This window comes from Rutilus rutilus (genome assembly GCF_951802725.1).
Source record: "Rutilus rutilus genome assembly, chromosome: 17".
Classification (NCBI taxonomy): Eukaryota; Metazoa; Chordata; class Actinopteri; order Cypriniformes; family Leuciscidae; genus Rutilus; species Rutilus rutilus.
In genome coordinates, this window is record NC_140230.1 from 27,619,911 (window position 1) to 27,639,254 (window position 19,344).

General features: G+C 37.7%; 1 protein-coding gene across 1 annotated transcript in view; it reads left to right on the plus strand.

Annotated features, from left to right (window-relative positions):
- Positions 1-19,344, plus strand: part of tsnare1 (T-SNARE Domain Containing 1) — a 156,024-nt gene that overhangs the window by 49,187 nt on the left and 87,493 nt on the right. The window contains exons 5-7 of the mRNA XM_084384969.1: positions 9,571-9,661; positions 9,910-9,984; positions 10,695-10,751. Of these exons, the coding sequence (XP_084241095.1) occupies positions 9,571-9,661; positions 9,910-9,984; positions 10,695-10,751 (223 nt within the window). The remainder of the gene's footprint in view (positions 1-9,570; positions 9,662-9,909; positions 9,985-10,694; positions 10,752-19,344) is intronic.

Genomic DNA, 19,344 nt, shown 5'->3' on the forward strand with positions numbered 1-19,344 from the left:
ATGACCTGGACCAACCTTTTTACTAACAGAGTAGTCATCATAAATGTGCTCTCATAATTTTTCACAGCAGCGTTAACAGTGCCCAGTATAACAAAGTGCAGTAATGTGCATGAGCAATAATGATGTTCTCTTTTAAACATATTTTAAAATATTATATATATATATATATTTATATTTGTGCATATTTATAATTTTTTAATATTATTTATTGGATGTCTCACTCTATACGAGCAAACAACATTGTCCCTCTCCACCCAAATTTTTGGTCAGATAATTTCTATTAATTATGAGAAGCTTTTATAGAAACAAGACTATAAGAACAGATTATAAATACTGTATGGCTGAGGAACAAGCTAAGCAGGGAGGAAGTGATGTGAGAAATGCAATAAAACACCTTACAAAAGAAAAACATTGTGTCCCTTACACAGCTGTCTAAAACGAAATAAAAACTAACAAAAGTAAATACCCATTAGACTTCACACAGCACGACCTCAGTACATCACACATCTGAGGGAGAGAAGTAGCTTTTGAGTCACTTTCACAAGTCTCTCTGTGATATTTTCTGATTTGACCTCCAGGTATCCAGTCAGGATTTGAACCCTAAACCCTATCTGTCAAGGTAGAGTGGAACTATGAAGTTTTATACTTTGTGTTTATCAGGTTGTGTGAGGTATCCCAGAACTGAACAGGAGGAGACCAGGGCTAGATGTCACACTTTTTACTCCAGTGAATATTTCTCAGGGTAGGATTTTTAAATGTAGGCTTACCTTGCACCTTACACACCTTAGAAAAATATACAGTTTATTAAAGGGTAACTCTCGCCAAAATGCAACCTAGAGTCTTTTTGTTAATCTACTCCAGGCAAACTTTCGTTTAAAAGCATAATTAGAATGGAAACGGCACTTTTAAGTTTGACCGTATTTTCGTTTTAGGTTAAATGCCTTGTGAATGGGAGTGAAAGGGGCACTTTTATGATAGCATCAAAAATCGCTATTTTTAAAACACTAAGAAGGTTCGACACAACATGAAACTTTGCTCGAAGTATCACCAGGGGCTCTACACATGAACTTGAGCATTGAGAACATTATTTGTGTACTAAAGAGTTTACTAAAAAGAAAGATTTTGAACAACTCACTGTGTTTCCATCCGCCGGCATTTTTTCAGTCAAAAAAAGTCGATCTCCGTAACAGGGAGGAGAGTAAAGATGGAAAGCTCCTAAAGCTTAGTTCAATATAAATTCACAAATAATTAGTTGTTTTCTCGTTAGTGAAAATCAATATTGACCTTGTATTTGAAAAAGGATCCTCATATAAGAAACAATACTAAAATTTAGAGTCAGTTCAAATGCCGGGGGACACAGCTACAGTGAGTTGTTCAAAATCTTTCTTTTTAGTAAACTCTGTGTACACAAACGATGTTCTCAATGCTCGAGTTCAAGCCCCTGGTGATACTTTGAGCAAAGTTTCATGTTGTATCGAGCCTCCTTAGTGTTTTAAAAATAGTGATTTTTGATCATAAAAGTGCCCCATTCACTCCCATTCACAAGGCATTTTAAACCTAAAACGAAAATACGGTGAAGTGGCGTTTCCATTCTTATTATGCTTTTAAACGAAAGTTTGACTCGGGTAGATTAACAAAAAGAGCCTAGGTTGCATTTTGGCAAGAGTTTCCCTTTAAACTCATTTTGCGCTTATGAGACAAATTCAGGGCTATTGTAGGCTTTTTAGCTGAATTCAGTGACAAAATATGGAACAAAAAATATTAAAATAGTTATTCATAGTTTTGGTTTTTGTAATCGACTGTATACATTTAGAACATTGGTTCCAATTTATTTCAATAGTCCACTTTAGACATTTTACTAACTATGAGTAATTTGCAACCGCAAGCCAACTAACTCTCATTGTTTTGCAACTGCATGTAAAGTAAAGGCACGTTCACACCAAGGATGATAATATACCGATAAATATATAGTTCTAAAAATCATTCTCCATATTAAAGAATAGCAGTGTTCACACCACAACTATAACGATAAAGATATGAGGAACAATATCTTTGGGGCCACTTGCTGAACGATTTTTTTAACCAGCTAGGATAAAACACTGACAGCCAATCAGAATCCACTCGAATTTAAAGGGCTCGCACATTTAAAATGACAGACGACATTGTGGAGAAGTTAATTGCCAAGGCACAGAAAAATCCACCACTGTATGACAAGTCAAGTCCCTTTTCAAGAAAATGGATAAGGGACAATCGTTCATACCCTCTGAATAAATGGTGATAAGTCTTATTATCCAGTGCTCGTTTTGACAACATTGTCTTGCTTCCTTTGAAGTTGCGGTGAAAAATATTATAGGTATTGTTTTTATTACACTATATTGACTACGTCAGTTAAATTCACTGTTAGGGCCCTATTTTAACGATCTGAAACGCAAGTGTCAAAGCGCAAAGCGCAAGTAACTTTGTGGGCGGGTCTTGGCGCTGTTGCTATTTTCCCGGCGGGATAAATGACTCTTGGGGTTGGTCTGAAGTAGCTTCATTATTCATAGGTGTGGTTTGGGCGTAACGTGAAATAAACCAATCAGAGCGACATCTCACATTCCCTTTAAGAGCAGGCGCGCTTGTTCTAAAGCGAATTCCTATTATAACGGCGGATTTGCCAGACGCGCGTCAGGAGCGGTTCACAGCCGAGGATCCCGTCAGGGACGTTGGGGATGGAGAAACACACCCAAATTAACTTCGGTTAAACAGGCGTATGATAATTTGGGTAAATGTGTAAGCTAGATGTATGCTTTTATAATAAACTATCTATCTATCTATCTATCTATCTATCTATCTATCTATCTATCTATCTATCTATCTATCTATCTATCTATCTATCTATCTATCTATCTATCTATCTATCTATCTATCTATTATCTATCGTAATAATGTATGATTTGCAAAAATGATAACTGCTGCGTCTGTGTGTAGATGAGAGAATCAAAGTGTATGCGCATTGTGCACACGCTACATTGATTAAGGCCAAGCATGCACCCTTAAAATAGCATATTAATAACATGCGCAACGCGCCACTGACTTTAAACTGTTTTTTTTTTCGGTTAGTGGCGCAATTGTTTTCTAAACCTGTAAAATAGCATGAGGGAACGTTTGCGCCGGAACACGCCTCCTCTTTGCGCTGAACCGCCCCGGGGAGCGCAAGTGTATTTCTTAGTTAACCGACGTGCTTCTGTGGAGGGAAAAGTCCGCTTTGCGCGGGTGCAAAATAGGAATGATACATGCGTCCGTGTACAAAGTCAATTGCGCTGGGTGCAAGATAGGGCCCTTAGATTTTTAGATCGATTACACTAGCTTCACTCAAAACATAGCATGCAGAGGACATCTGCTGGTTAAAGCCGTGTAAATGCAATAAGAACAGCAAAAACATGTTCAACGATGTTGTACAAACTTTGAAACCGCAGCGCGCGAGCTTAGAACAAACAGACCGTTATCGTTCGTTGGTGTGGACGCAAATATAGTTATCGTTATATGTATCTTTATAGTTATCGTTCTTGGTGTGAATGGCCCTTTAGGGTTAGACTAATAAGTTAACATGCTTGTGTAACCCTTGGCTGTACTCGCACCGTTCCGAGTGGGATTCGGGCTTTCGAAGACCACAGCTTCTAGTCGCTAGTGTGCCTCTTGAGAACAGGCGAGTGAGATTTACTCGCACAGTTTTTACTACTTGGCCTCGGTTACACTAGCAAAGTTAGTCAGTAGAATGTCTGTTGGGGGACCATCAAAATAAATTAATAGCAGATATTAAGCAGACAGTCTACTAATAGCCTACTCTAATGAGAGTTAGTTGAGATAGTTGCAAAGTTGCTTAGTTATTAGAATGTCTAAAAAGGACTATCGAAATAAAGTGTTACCAGAATGTTTTACACACATTTACCTCTCAAGCTTAAACACAAATGTGTGTGTGGACTTTGCCAGAAGTGGACATCTGAAAGTTTTCTATGGCTTCTATTTCATTATACCATCATTCAAATGTTTGACTGATTCTGCGTCTATTTGACCTTGGACTTCTCCTGTTGCATCTTTTCATTGATTCAGTCGATGAGCTTCATTTAGCACTAGCAACCCACCTGAGCTGTAGAAGTGACTCAGTCTATATGTTCAGATTGAAGATGACCATAGCCAGTCAAAAGCAGAGGAAGATTCAAATTCTTCTCCGCCAACTCAACAGACACGAAACATGGTAAATGCGGACCATGACTAAACAGTGTTTGGGGAAATAAACTGCTGGGTTTTGAATATGTGGGATGAGTAATAACATAACTTTTCCACTGCTGCGTGTCGACCCTTGAGATTGTGTAGGCCATATTGCGTTTCGCATGTTACCGTTGAGAGAACACAGGAAGCTGTAATTGAGGGCGTATTGAAGGTGTTCAGTGGATCACAGTGTGCAATATAATGAGGTTGAGTCATGGACATTTCAAAGGGCTTTATTTGTACTGGCGTGACTAAACCAAGGCATTATTGTTGAGCTATAAAACAATTTATAGCAGCTACATTTTGTGTTGACAGCAAAAAATGTCTCTGACCACAGGTTTATTTCAGTTTTTTTTTTTTTTTTTTTTTACAGGACTTTCTTCCCTCCTTCAATCGCTATCAAACAGAGCAAAGTCAATCTTATGCATCTGTCCTTGTCCTTCTGTTCTTTTTTCTAATCTTTTTTGGTGATTTCTGACTCTGCTTCCTTCAGATCTTTCAGTCAACTGAATTTCTGTGATTTATGTTCAGTTATCTCGGGCACCAGGTTAACTACCACCAATGTGGCATTGGCAATGGCATAACACGTATGCAAATTATGACACGCTGACCTTTTGTCTGTGTCTCAGACGGTGTTGTGTTGGTGCATGTGATGCCTGTGATTTTTCAAACTGTCGCTTTCTTAAAGGTATTGTTCATCCCAAAATGAAAAATCTGTCATTAATGACCATGTTGTTCCAGACCTGTATGGCTTCCTGATGACTTTCATCATTTTTCATGCTTTTCTTCCCCAATACAATTGCAATGCACAGGAACTGAAGCTGATCAGTTAGCAGTTAACACTAACAGCCCACCTTTAGGTAAAGATTATACGTGGAAAAAACACTTACATTTGGTATATTTACTTGGAATTAATTAAATATATATATACACACACATACATACACACACATAAACTGTATGGTTCTTTAATCTTTGTGTTAGTCTTTAAGTGCTTGTTAATGTAAGAGTGGTGGGAGAAAAAAACACAAAAGACAAGACAAATTAAAATAATATTGAATCTAAGTAAAGAAATGGAATGTAAATAAATAAAATATAATTAGAATTAATGAAAGTTTGGTATGTCTCACACAAAGTTATCATATTATGGTTTTATGCTTCCCATTCATTGTAATTTCATGGAAAATAAAGGTATGCACATTATTCAGAATTTCCCCTTTTGTGATCCACAGAAGAAAGAAAGTTATACAGGTTTGGAACAATATGAGGGTGAATGTTGATTTTCATTTTTGAGTGAACTATTCTTTTAATACTCAAACTGTCTGCCGAGTGATGACCTGTCTGCTGCAGATTTATCCACTATTAATTCACCACTAATGACCCACTGATACATCCACCAAGGCACTATCATCTGTGTCATAAAACCCAACACCAACCTATTCAGCAATGCCATGGGTTCTCAGATTAAAATTACTGGTGGAGAAAAATAAACGTTTTTAGATTTCAGTCATCGTTGTAGTACACTTCTGGGCAGTTTTTAAACAGAAAACCCTATGGTCTAAACCCTAACCCTAGCCAGTAATATTGAGTCTTCAGAACTGTAGAGGAGTGAGTTATTGCTCATGTTCAGCCTTGAAAAGGACTGATCATGTAAAAAAAAAAAAAAAAAACAAGTACCCAAAGTCAAGCTTTATGGTTGAACTGCTCAGCCACGTTCCCCTATTCTCTGGCGTGTGATTAGAACGTTCACTGTGGACCTCTTCCTTTTTTGTTCACACAGCACGACTGCTGCTGCCTCTATTGTTACAGGTGCTTTTCCGCTCGACTGGTCTCGTTTCTCTCTCGTGGACTGAGGACGACAGTGACATGCCCCAACCCATAACAAATGCACGGGAGATGTTTCTGCCTGACGCCACTCTCCTCGTTTCCTTCCTCGGTTTTTTAAATCAATATTTGAGTGGGAGGTGCGCCCGCGTTCTCCGCCACATATCTCTAGAGAGCAGGAGGCACTCTGGCCGGTGGTCTTGGTTTGGGTTTTAAAGGAAGGGATCAGGCGGAGCAGGGCACAGACACTAAATCAATGGCCTTATCCAAACCCCTCGCTCCGCATGAGGAGAAAACAGAATTTCTATCAGGAGATTATATTTGTTCATTAGCTTCTGACCCGTTGGCCCCTTTTTCCCCCTCTATCTTCCATCCAGCTCAGAAGTGGAAATAACGTATAGCCAGGCTCAAGTTTTCAATGTCTTTAATTATCTCACTGTTGCCTGCTTTCCAGTCTCTTTCGGGCCACACTTCCTCCTTTTTCACCCCGATTCCAGAGATGGATTATGACGTTGACATACCCAGGACATGAATGTCTCAGGGGCCCTTCACAGAGGATGCATTCTAGCATTAAAAAACGGCTAGACAGAGCGTAACAGAAGTGAACCGAAGGCGTGTTTATGGGCGCATGAAATCCTATACAGTGTTTATCCCTCCCCCAGATTGCTTTGATTGGTCAATGGTTTAAAATGGACATTGATTCTAGGGGTGGGAATCTTTTACCATCTTACGATTCGATTCGATTCCGATTCTTGAGGTCACGATTCGATTCAAAATCGATTTTCGATTCAAAAAGATTTTCGATTCAAAACAATTCAATTTTATTCATAATGATTTCTAATCAGGTTTCTGATCACTCTCATCTGCTTTGCAATACAGAATGACAAACGGAGACATTAAAGTGTCTTTTTCACATTTATTAAGTTTAATTCTCAGGGAAGTGCCTTTTATCAAAAACATTGAAAAAATATTTTTACTTGGTACTTTTAAAGCAAAGTATTTATGATGACCCATTACGAACTTACTTCCAATACTTCCTATATTAATTGTATTAATAATAAAACAAATGGAAGTAATTTGGCAAGTCAACTGTAAGGTTACATTTGCCAGCATATGTCCCAACATTGCTGAGAACCAACAGGAAAATAAATGTGTGCCTGTACTAGCAGCGTATACTTGTAGTAAATTAATACAAACTTCAGCATATTCTGAATCTCTAGCATTTCATAATAGACTTCTAACCAACATCCTCTTGTAATTTCCAATGAGCTATATAATCCTTCAGACAAAAAAAACAACAAAAAAAAACATTTTGCTGTAGCAAATTCACAAACAGTTTTCGTTCAAAAATATAGAATTATGTACCAGAAGCTATCATAACGTATAATGCTTGTGGACTTATGCATATTCTGAATAATTAATAACATACAAAGTCGCTCTTGACTTATACACAACTAAATAATAAAGAGTTATGACTTGAAATGTTTGCTGTATACCACAATAAAAAATAGCAAAGAAAGTGAATGAACATCTGCAGAGAGTAACTTACAGTCAAAATGTAACTTTTTGTGACTGGCATTGCACATATTGCATACAGATCAGATCGGTTTACACAGCATATTGATGTGAAAACTAAACAATACAGAAATTAGCTCTCATACAAAAAAAATACTAAATAGATCACAATGAAATTGCCAATGTTCCATACGTTAGCTTTTAACGAAGACATTCTCTGGTGCCGTTCGGATTTGGCGCTCAGCCATCATGCGTCTGTTATGTGCGCGTCTCTGTTATGTGCACGCCACAGACTGTCGGCGCACTGCACGTCCGCTTCAGAGTTCCGCCTTTTGCGTTCCTTCAATGTTACGTTATTAGATTTTTTTTTTTTTTTTTTTTTAGAAAATCGATTTTTGACATTTGTGAATCGATTCAGAATCGTCCACGTCCCGAATCGCGATTCATCTAAGAATCGATTTTTTTCCCCACCCCTAATTGATTCAATGTGCAGCATATGAAATCTTTTTAACTTGCCAAAGCATCTTAAAAACTTGGCATTGCATGCAACACTACATGTTTTAAACGTAAGTAAGTGTAGCAGTGTTGGGCAAAATTCAGAACTGAAGAATTGTCTCCCCTTTAATTCATGAATGTGAATATGAATTGAACTGGCCATATCCCACAGGAAGTAGAATTTGATTTTGGAATGTAATGACAAAAAGAGGAACCAATTGTCAATTCAAAGAAATTCAACAGAGGTAATGCATTCTGGGAAGTCAGTCTGTCTGTACTGTCTGTCTAGCCTATAAACCTTAAAACTTCAAGGCTTTTTAAACTTGAAAAATTTCAAAGAAGGCTTTGTCAAGCCAAAACTCAGATTTGTTTTGTCATTTTACTTGTCTAGTTAAGAATTACAGACATATATGATGATTATTTATAGAATTTTCAATTTATTTTAATTATATTTATGTTCAAATTTGTGCATTTCTGCATCCTGTTTGCTATGTCAATTCAAATTCAAATTCAAATTCAAATTCAATTCAATGTTTGGAATTGAGACAAAGTCTCATTCAACTCCCTAGCTTACTAGGTCATCAACCAGTACATTGTGTACACAAATCCGGACACTGGTAAGGACAGTAAGGACCAACAACCTTTCAGCCGTAAGCAAATTATAAATGCTAGCTTATATGTTCATTACCTGTGTCACTTGCATTGTGGGACTTTTTAGGGAGCAAACGTTTCAGTGCACTGGATGGATTTTGCTATTGAGACGCCCTTTAAAATGGCTGAATCCCTGATCAGTGCCCTGACAACTGAACTAGGGAGCTGATCGAGACAGACCTAAAGTAATTCTGAATTCAATTCTGAATGGCTCACAACTCTGAAGTGTAGTAAATATGAACTCTTTCTTAAACCCTTCAGGGACCCCTGTTGGTCTGGATGTCTGGGCAAATGTTAGACAAGCCTGTGCATTGGTCCAGTCTTTCACATACTGTTTCCTTTTCTTCCCTTTTATTTGTGCAGTCATAAATATCGCCCTCTATAAACCCAATTTATGCAGTCTTGATTTCCATCTGCTCTATTAATGCATTCAGTACAGCAAACCTCTCGTTGTGCTGTGCTACCTTTCCTCCGTTTGATTTGCTGTCTCTGTACACAACGTTTAATCCTTTGATTCTCCTCCGGGGCGGCAGATTGACTCCTGCCTGGAGCCTAAAGCCTTCCTGACATCATCTGAGCTCTGTAGTCATGACACACAGTCCCTCACTGCAAAAATGCTGTTCCTCTGTCACACAGTCATTAATATTGATTTACTTAATTGGTTGAGCCTTATCCATCCAATAGGGCTGTAAAACTAGCCCAGCCTAGAGAGCATTGCACCTTGGGATAGTTGATGAATCATTTTGAATCGTCTTCTGTGGTTTGTAAAGCATGATTACCTGTCTCTTCACCCCTCTCGCTCTCTCTCTCTATCCCCTTCTCCCTTTCTTTCAGGCATTCCACACAGCAGCAAACCAATAAAGTCATAACGAGCACAAGCCAGCTTGTTAAACAACTCACTGACATCATCAGCGGATCTTCACGGGTAAATGTCATGCTTCTCTGACTTTTATAAATCTCTCATTTTTCTTTCGTTACTGGAACAATATTCCTTATATAATGCATATCCGGTGATATTGGTTTCATCTGAACATGGTAGAGAGACATTCCACTGGCATGTGCAATGACAAACAATAATGTTATAAAAATGGTAATTTCATTTCATTTAAACTTGGTGTTGTCAAACTGACCAAGTGTTCATTTTAAAAATTATGCCATTTTGTTTTCCTGCAGCAAGACAGGCTCCGTCTGACGAGACTCAAAACAGAGCTATCGGATTCTGTGCAGCGATATGGAGACCTGCAGAAGGTACGCATGAAATATTGGTTTTCCTTATTTGTCCACAAAATAACATATGCGATTAGGACTGTGAGAGCTTCTACAACCGATGTCAGCCTTGGGGAATATTTGTAGCATTTCATTTTTTACTGTTTCCATCATATGAGAAACATTATATGTGCCAAATATGTCATTAATAGATCATAATATAAAATTTAGTAGTGATAATTGCCCCCATTATATTAATTGTGACATTTTTTCTAAAATATATTTATTGACTGACAAGTAAGGAGTAAATACAAACTAGATGTTCATTACATATTTTAAATTAGTAGTCACTAAATTATTTCTATAGCATCTAACTAGATACTTTCTAACTCAGTTTTCCCCATAGCAGTCAAGATAAAATTGATTATTGATTATTGAATGATTATTTTAGCTTCCAGCGACAGTGGGCATCTGTGAAATATTATTTAGCATTTAACGGCATTATAATTTTAGACAAAAATACCATACCCAAAAATAGGTTTTATATATCTTTTTTTTTTTTCCTCTCACAAAGTTAAACAATTTCTTTCTTTTCCCCAGGGTGAGAGATAACTCTGTTATCATGCTGAATAAGTATCTTTACTTTAGCTTGTTTGTAATCAAATACATTTTGTGTTACAATAGTTCCCAGCTGCTGTCACAAGTCTGGCACTATTTGCATATTAATGTAATTTTTTTCTTTTCTCTGACAGAAAATTGCAGATCGTTCGAGGGCCTTGCTTCCTTCCGCACAAAAGGACAGGAAACAGGTGAGTGGGCTTTAATATCTCAGAGTCCAGAGAGAATCCACTTCTTCCTCTTTGTTCTTTCATGAGCTCTTCGACATTCCTGTGACAGTAAGATAAAGAGTGAGACTGCGTGTGTGATTGCATGTGGATGAGGAGCTCTTTGATGCCCCTTTTCTCACCACTTCATTTTCTAGCAGGTCAGATATTAACTGTCAGAATTTCCTGACACATACAAACCTCAGCCCTCATTTTAAGTTTGTTTGGAACCACTATGTGGTTTGTGGTACAGGACGTGCAGCCCTGTCGATCAAGAGGTGGTCAAAGATCTGGCCTGGAAGCAATATAGATGCATAGCTCCTTTATGTCATTTAGCAAGACATTTAAAGTCATAATTCACCCAAAAATTTAAATTCTGACATCATTCTAACAGCTCAGCAGTGTTCGCATTCACTTTTATCTTATGGAAAATAGTGGCTGTACATTATCAGATTTTTTTTTTCATGTTCCACACAAGGAATAAATATTTGTAGCAACATGGGGGAGAGTAAATGATGATAGAATTGTCTTTTTTTAGGTGAACTATTCCTTTAACCCCAGTTTTTCCCCAGGTGATATCTTAAATTTGGTTCCACTGTGAGAACAAAAAGAAAAGTAACAAGATGTCTAAAAGAAACAAGATGCCTTGAGAATGACCACATATGACAGTTCTAGTGATGTTCACTCTCATTGGAAGCGTTTCATTTGATGAAACACACTAAAGCTGACATTTTTATTGCCACACTTTTTCCAGATCCCATCAAACTTAAATTTTCAGTTCATCTGAGGTGGCTCAAGCATGTACTGATGATTGAAAGTGTTGACTGAATGGTAGGAATTGCATTCAATATTACCTGCAGTACAACAGCAGCTCAGATTGGCTCAGCTGGTATGTGACTATAGCACATACATACATACACACTCCTGTCTTACAGTCTCAAGTCTGTTCAAATCCGCTCCTATTCTATTCCCTCCCCTCCTGTTGTTCTCTAGAGATGTTGCTTTTATGTGAGACTCTGTCACCTGTAGCTATGTCTCTGATCTTCCTGTCTTCTTCCACAATCCCCCCTGGAAACACCCGACCAGAGCAATCAAACAGGATGTGTAGTTCCAATATGAACGGCAAGAACACATTCAAAACAAACAACATTCGGAGTTGTTAGTCAAGAGTAAGATGTTATTAAGGAGTTGTTTGATCGCCAGGTTCCACCAGAGTTCAAACGAGAACGGGGTTTGTTTTCAGCACTGCCAATCTGTACTATGATTCATGAACATGACTCACTATTATGAATGTAAAAATCACAGCAGTGTATGTTTTTATATATCATTTAAACATTTCATTTATACATATAAATCACCATGAGTCACTAGTACTCATGATAATGTATATGTTTCTCAATCTCAAGTGTAATTTGTAATCGACTCACATGCCATTGCATGCAATTGGAACTATTTCTTAAATGTTATTATATTTCTCACTTAATTTTTTTTATTTTCTAAGATTTTTTTGTAATGGTGACTTCATATATTGCAGTTGTGACTTTTATATCTGTTGTTAAACTTTATCTCACAATTACCTGAGGAAGAAACAGGCTTACATAGATTGAGTACTTGGACAAAACAGAAAAGTTGGATGTATGAAGGAATTATTTTGCATTTATCTGCTGTTAAAATTGGTTCAGGGTTATTTATTTGGGTAATTTATTCATTGTGGTTGCTTGCAACCTTTTGCTTTTTCTATTTTCATACTTTCATTGCATCCATCAGTATGGTCAGCATACAAAAATAATGGAAAAGTCTTTAACATCCAGTTTTTCTGCTATAATTTAGATCTGAATGTGGTGATGCAAGGCTATAGAGTTCAAAGCTCTTTATATACAGTTGTAATCTAAACTAGATGCGAAAGTTCGTCGAGACAAACTTTAAGTTGGCTTGATAAAGTCGGACCAGAAAGTTTGAAGAAGTTTGAAGTTTAAATTAGTTTGAAGTTTAAATTAGTTTGAAGTAGTTTGAAGTTTAAAGTAGTTTGAAGTTTAAAGTAGTTTGAAGTTTAAAGTATTTAAAAGTAGTTTAAAGTATTTTGAGTGGTTGGTTAGTTGTCACAGATGGTTACTATGGAGTTTTTATAGAGTTCTTAGCATGATCTTGGCATTATTTAACACAAAGAAAGAAAGAAAGATAGGTTAGAAAGATAAAAAGGTTAGAAAGAAAGATTAGTTCGAAAGAAAGAAAGAGAGAAAGATTAGTTAGAAAGAATGAAGGAAAGATTAGATAGTTAGAAAGAAAGAAAGAAAGAAAGAAAGAAAGAAAGAGAAAGAAAGAAAGAAAAAGAGTAGTTAGAAAGAAAGAAAGAAAGAAAGAAAGAAAAAGAAAGAAAGAGAAAGATTAGTTAGAAAGAATGAAGGAAAGATTAGTAAGAAAGAAAGAAAGATAGGTTAGAAAGATAAAAAGGTTAGAAAGAAAGAAAGAACGAAAGAAAGAAAGAAAGAAAGAAAGAAAGAAAGAAAGAACAAAAGAAAGAAAGATGGATTAGTTAGAAAGAAAGATAGATTAATTAGAAAGAAAGAAAGATGGATAAGTTAGAAAGAAAGAAAGAAAGAAAGAAAGAAAGAAAGAGAAAGAAAAAGAGTAGTAAGAAAGAAAGAAAGAAAGAAAGATCAGTTAGAAAAGAATGAAGGAAAGATTAGTTAGAAAGAAAGAAAGAAAGATAGGTTAGAAAGATAAAAAGGTTAGAAAGAAAGATTAGTTAGAAAGAAAGAAAGAAAGAAAGAAAGAAAGAAAGAAAGAAAGAAAGAAAGAGAGTAGTTAGAAAGAAAGAAAGAAAGATAGATTAGTTAGAAAGAATGAAGGAAATATTAGTTAGTTAGAAAGAAAGAAAGAAAGAAAGAAAGAAAGAAAGAAAGAAAGAAAGATGGATTAGTTAGAAAGATAGATTAATTAGAGAGAAAGAAAGATGAATAAGTTAGAAAGAAAGATAGATAGATTAGAAAGAAAGAAAGAAAGAAAGAAAGATGGATTAGTTAGAAAGAAAGATAGATTAATTAGAAAGAAAGATGGATAAGTTAGAAAGAAAGATGGATTAGTTAAAAAGAGATAGATAGATAGTTTAAAGTAGTTTGAAGTAGATAGATGGATGAGTTTATTTGTTTAAATGAGTCTCAATGGCTCATATAGTATATAGAACGGCAGTTTGGTTTAGTCTTCAAGGTGTTTAGATTTAAATTTTTGTCGGTTTGAATTTTTTAGAACTCCCCAATGTAAGTCAATGGGAGTTTTTGAATGAGTTTTTTCGAGTTTTGATCGTCATTTTTAGGAAAACCGTAAGTCCGATCAGTCTGAAAATAGATAGCACACTTAGTCAGAAAAGTTTGAGTGTCTGAGCCGAGTTTGGAGTATGTAGAGTTAAAGCTCTAGGAGGAGTTACATATAGAATTTTTTAGTCTCAGAAGAATAATAATAACTAGATGCGAAAGTTCGTCGAGACAAACTTTAAGTTGGCTTGAGAAAGTTTGGACCGGAAAGTTTTTTGCTAGGCGGTTGTTAGGATGTTATGGGTGGTCGCTATGGTGTTGCTACGTGGTTGCTAAGGTATTCTGGGTGGTTGCTAGGCGGTTGCTAGGGTGTTTTGGGTGGTTGCTAGGCGGTTGCTAGGGTCTTTTGTGTGGTTGCTAGGGGGTTGCTAGGTGGTTGCTAGGGTGTTCTGGGTGGTTGCTAGGATATTTTTGGTGGTTGCTAGGGTCTTTTGGGTGGTTGCTAGGCGGTTGCTAGGGTCTTTTGGGTGGTTGCTAGGGTCTTTTGGGTGGTTGCTAGGCGGTTGCTAGGGTATTTTGGGTGGTTACTAGGGTGTTCTGGGTGGTTGCTAGGCAGTTGCTAGGGTGTTATGGGTGGTTGCTAGGGTGTTTTGGGTGGTTGCTAAGATATTTTGGGTGGTTGCTAGGGTCTTTTGGGTGGTTGCTAGGTGGTTGCTAGGGTATTTTGGGTGGTTGCTAGGGTGTTCTGGGTGGTTGCTAGGCGGTTGCTAGGGTATTTTGGGTGGTTGCTAGAGTGTTCTGGGTGGTTGTTAGGCAGTTGCTACGGTGTTCTGAGTGGTTGCTATGGAGTTGCTAGGGTGTCCTAAGGTATTTTGGGTGGTTGCTAGGGTGTTCTGGGTGGTTGTTAGGCAGTTGCTACGGTGTTCTGAGTGGTTGCTATGGTGTTGCTAGGGTGTTCTAAGGTATTTTGGGTGGTTGCTAGGGTGTTCTGGGTGGTTGTTAGGCAGTTGCTAGGGTGTTCTGAGTGGTTGCTATGGTGTTGCTAGGGTGTCCTAAGGTATTTTGGGTGGTTGCTAGGGTGTTCTGAGTGGTTGCTATGGTGTTGCTATGGTGTTCTAAGGTATTTTGGGTGGTTGCTAGGGTGTTCTGGGTGGTTGCTATGGTGTTGCTAGGGTGTTCTAAGGTATTTTGGGTGGTTGCTAGGGTGTTCTGGGTGGTTGTTAGGCAGTTGCTAGGGTGTTCTGAGTGGTTGCTATGGTGTTGCTAGGGTGTTCTAAGGTATTTTGGGTGGTTGCTAGGGTGTTCTGAGTGGTTGCTATGGTGTTGCTAGGGTGTTCTAAGGTATTTTGAGTGGTTGCTAGGGTGTTCTGGGTGGTTGTTAGGCAGTTGCTACGGTGTTCTGAGTGGTTGCTATGGTGTTGCTAGGGTGTTCTAAGGTATTTTGGGTGGTTGCTAGGGTGTTCTGGGTGGTTGTTAGGCAGTTGCTAGGGTGTTCTGAGTGGTTGCTATGGTGTTGCTAGGGTGTCCTAAGGTATCTTGGGTGGTTGCTAGGGTGTTCTTAGTGGTTGCTATGGTGTTGCTATGGTGTTCTAAGGTATTTTGGGTGGTTGCTAGGGTGTTCTGGGTGGTTGCTATGGTGTTGCTAGGGTGTTCTAAGGTATTTTGGGTGGTTGCTAGGGTGTTCTGGGTGGTTGTTAGGCAGTTGCTAGGGTGTTCTGAGTGGTTGCTATGGTGTTGCTAGGGTGTTCTAAGGTATTTTGGGTGGTTGCTAGGGTGTTCTGAGTGGTTGCTATGGTGTTGCTAGGGTGTTCTAAGGTATTTTGGGTGGTTGCTAGGGTGTTCTGGGTGGTTGCTAGGCGGTTGCTAGGGTGTTCTGGGTGGTTGCTATGGTATTCAGGGCGGTTGATATGGTGTTACTAGCTGGTTGGTAGTTGTCACAGATGGTTACTATGGAGTTTTTATAGAGTTCTTAGCATGATCTTGGCATGATTCAACACTTAACTAATTGCTATTAGCATGTAGCTATTCACTGCTAGCATGTGTAACATGTTGGAAGTGCTGTTTGCTAGCATGAGTCAAAAGAGCCAAAACTCATCTCTATACGATGTTCTGATACAGAGATATAGGTCTTGCAAAACGGTTGCTAGGGTACTCAAGTTTGGTTGCTATGGAGTTGCTTGGGAGCTGGAAGCATTAAACTAAAGAAGTTTAAAGTGGTTTGAAGTTTAAAGTAGTTTAAAGTAGTTTGAAGTTTATGATAGATATATAAATAAGTTAGATAGATACACACAAACACACACACACACACACACACACACTCAGACTACCTCGCTCACACACTCACTCAGACACAAACACACACACACTCAGAGTTTATGAGTTTAGAGTTTATAAGTGTACGAGTTTTTGAGTTTAGAGTTTATAAGTTTAAATGAGTTTAGAGTTCAGAGTTTATTAATTTATGAGTTTAAGAGTTCATAAGTCTATGAATTCATGAGTTTATTAGTTAATTAGCTATTAAATTTAAGTTAATTAGTTTATAAGTGTATGAGATTAGAGTTTATTAGTTTAAATGAGTTTCATTGGCTAATATATATAGAATGGCAGTTTGAATTAGTTTTCAAGGGATTTAGATTTAAATTTTTGTCGGTTGGTGAGTTTGAATTTTTTTAGAACTCCCCATTGTAAGTCAATGGGAGTTTTTCCGAGTTTTGATCGTCATTTGTAGGAAAACCGTAAGTCCGATCAGTCTGAAAAGATAAAGCAACGCGAGTCAGAACAGTTTGAGTGTCTGAGCCGAGTTTGGAGTATGTAGAGTTAAAGCTCTAGGACGAGTTTCATATAGAAATTTTAGTCTCGGAATAATAATAATAATAATAATAATAATAATAAGTTTAAATAGGATTTCAATATGTTGGCTCTCTCAAGCCAACTTAACTAGATTAAAAAGTTCGTCGAGACAAACTTTAAGTTGGCTTGAGAAAGTTTGGACCGGAAAGTTTGAAGTTTAAAGTAGTTTGAAGATTAAAGTAGTTAGAAGTTTAATTTAGTTTAAAGTTTAAAGAAGTTTGAAGTTTAATTTAGTTTAAAGTTTAAAGAAGTTTGAAGTTTAAAGTAGTTTAAATTTTAAATTAGTCTAAAGTTTAAATCAGTTTGAAGTTTAAAGTAGTTTAAAGTTTAAAGAAGTTTGAAGTTTAAAGTAGTTTAAATTTTAAATTAGTCTAAAGTTTAAATCAGTTTGAAGTTTAAAGTAGTTTAAAGTTTAAAGTAGTTTACAGTTAAAAAGTTGTTGGGGGTTTTCTAGTGGGTTGCTAGGGTGTTCTGGGTGGTTGCTATGGTGTTGCTAGGCGGTTGCTAGGGTATTCTGGGTGGTTGCTAAGCGGTTGCTAGGGTCTTCTGGGTGGTTGCTATGGTGTTGCTAGGTGGTTGCTAGGGTATTCTGGGTGGTTGCTAGGGTGTTCTCGGTGGTTGCTAGGCGGTTGTTATGGTGTTGCTAGGTGGTTGCTAGGGTATTCTGGGTGGTTGCTAGGCGGTTGCTAGGGTGTTCTGGGTGGTTGCTATGATGTTGCTAGGCGGTTGCTAGGGTGTTTTGGTGGTTGCTATGGTGTTGCTAGGCGGTTGCTAGGGTATTCTGGGTGGTTGCTAGGATTTTGCTAGGGTGTTTTGGTGGTTGCTAGGATGTTGCTAGGCGGTTGCTAGGTTGTTCTGGGTGGTTGCTATGATGTTGCTAGGCGGTTGCTAGGGTGTTTTGGTGGTCGCTATGGTGTTGCTAGGCAGTTGCTAGGGTGTTCTGGGTGGTTGCTATGATGTTGCTAGGTGGTTGCTAGGGTGTTTTGGTGGTTGCTATGGTGTTGCTAGGGTATTCTGGGTGGTCGCTATGATGTTGCTAGGTGGTTGCTAGGGTGTTTTGGTGGTTGCTATGGTGTTGCTAGGGTATTCTGGGTGGTCGCTATGATGTTGCTAGGTGGTTGCTAGGGTGTTTTGGTGGTTGCTATGGTGTTGCTAGGGTATTCTGGGTGGTCGCTATGATGTTGCTAGGTGGTTGCTAGGGTGTTTTGGTGGTTGCTATGGTGTTGCTAGGGTATTCTGGGTGGTTACTAGGTGGTTGCTAGGGTGTTCTGGGTGGTTGCTATGGTGTTACTAGGTGGTTGGTAGTTATCACAGATGGTTACTATGGAGTTTTTATAGAGTTCTTAGCATGATCTTGGCATGATTTAACACTTAACTAATCGCTATTAGCATGTAGCTATTCACTGCTAGCATATGTAGCATGTTGGAAGTGCTGTTTGCTAGCATGAGTCAAAAGAGCCAAACCTCATCTCTATACGATGTTCTGATACAGAGATATAGGTCTTGCAAAACGGTTGCTAGGGTACTCAAGTTTGGTTGCTATGGAGTTGCTTGGGAGCTGGGAGCTTTAAACTTAAGAAGTTTAAATTGGTTTGAAGTTTAAAGTAGTTTAAAGTAGTTTGAAGTTTATGATAGATATATAAATAAGTTAGATAGATACAAACAAACACACACACACACACACACACACACACACACACTCACACAGACTACCTCGCTCACACACTCACTCAGACACACACACACACACACACACACACTCAGAGTTTATGAGTTTAGAGTTTATAAGTGTACAAGTTTTTGAGTTTAGAGTTTATAAGTTTAAATGAGTTTAGAGTTCAGAATTTATTAATTTATGAGTTTAAGAGTTCATAAGTCTATGAATTCATGAGTTTATTAGTTAATTAGTTATTAAATTTAAGTTAATTAGTTTATAAGTGTATGAGATTAGAGTTTATTAGTTTAAATGAGTTTCATTGGCTAATATATATAGAATGGCAGTTTGAATTAGTTTTCAAGGGATTTAGATTTAAATTTTTGTCGGTTGGTGAGTTTGAATTTTTTTAGAATGCCCAATGTTAAGTCAATGGGAGTTTTTCCGAGTTTTGATCGTCATTTGTAGGAAAACCGTAAGTCCGATCAGTCTGAAAATAGATAGCACACTTAGTCAGAAAAGTTTGAGTGTCTGAGCCGAGTTTGGAGTATGTAGAGTTAAAGCTCTAGGAGGAGTTTAATATAGAAATTTTAGTCTCAGAATAATAATAATAATAATAATAAGTTTAAATAGGATTTCAATATGTTGGCTCTCTCAAGCCAACTTAACTAGATGCGAAAGTTCGTCGAGACAAACTTTAAGTTGGCTTGAGAAAGTTTGGACCGGAAAGTTTTTTGCTAGGCGGTTGTTAGGATGTTATGGGTGGTCGCTATGGTGTTGCTAGGCGGTTGCTAAGGTATTCTGGGTGGTTGCTAGGCGGTTG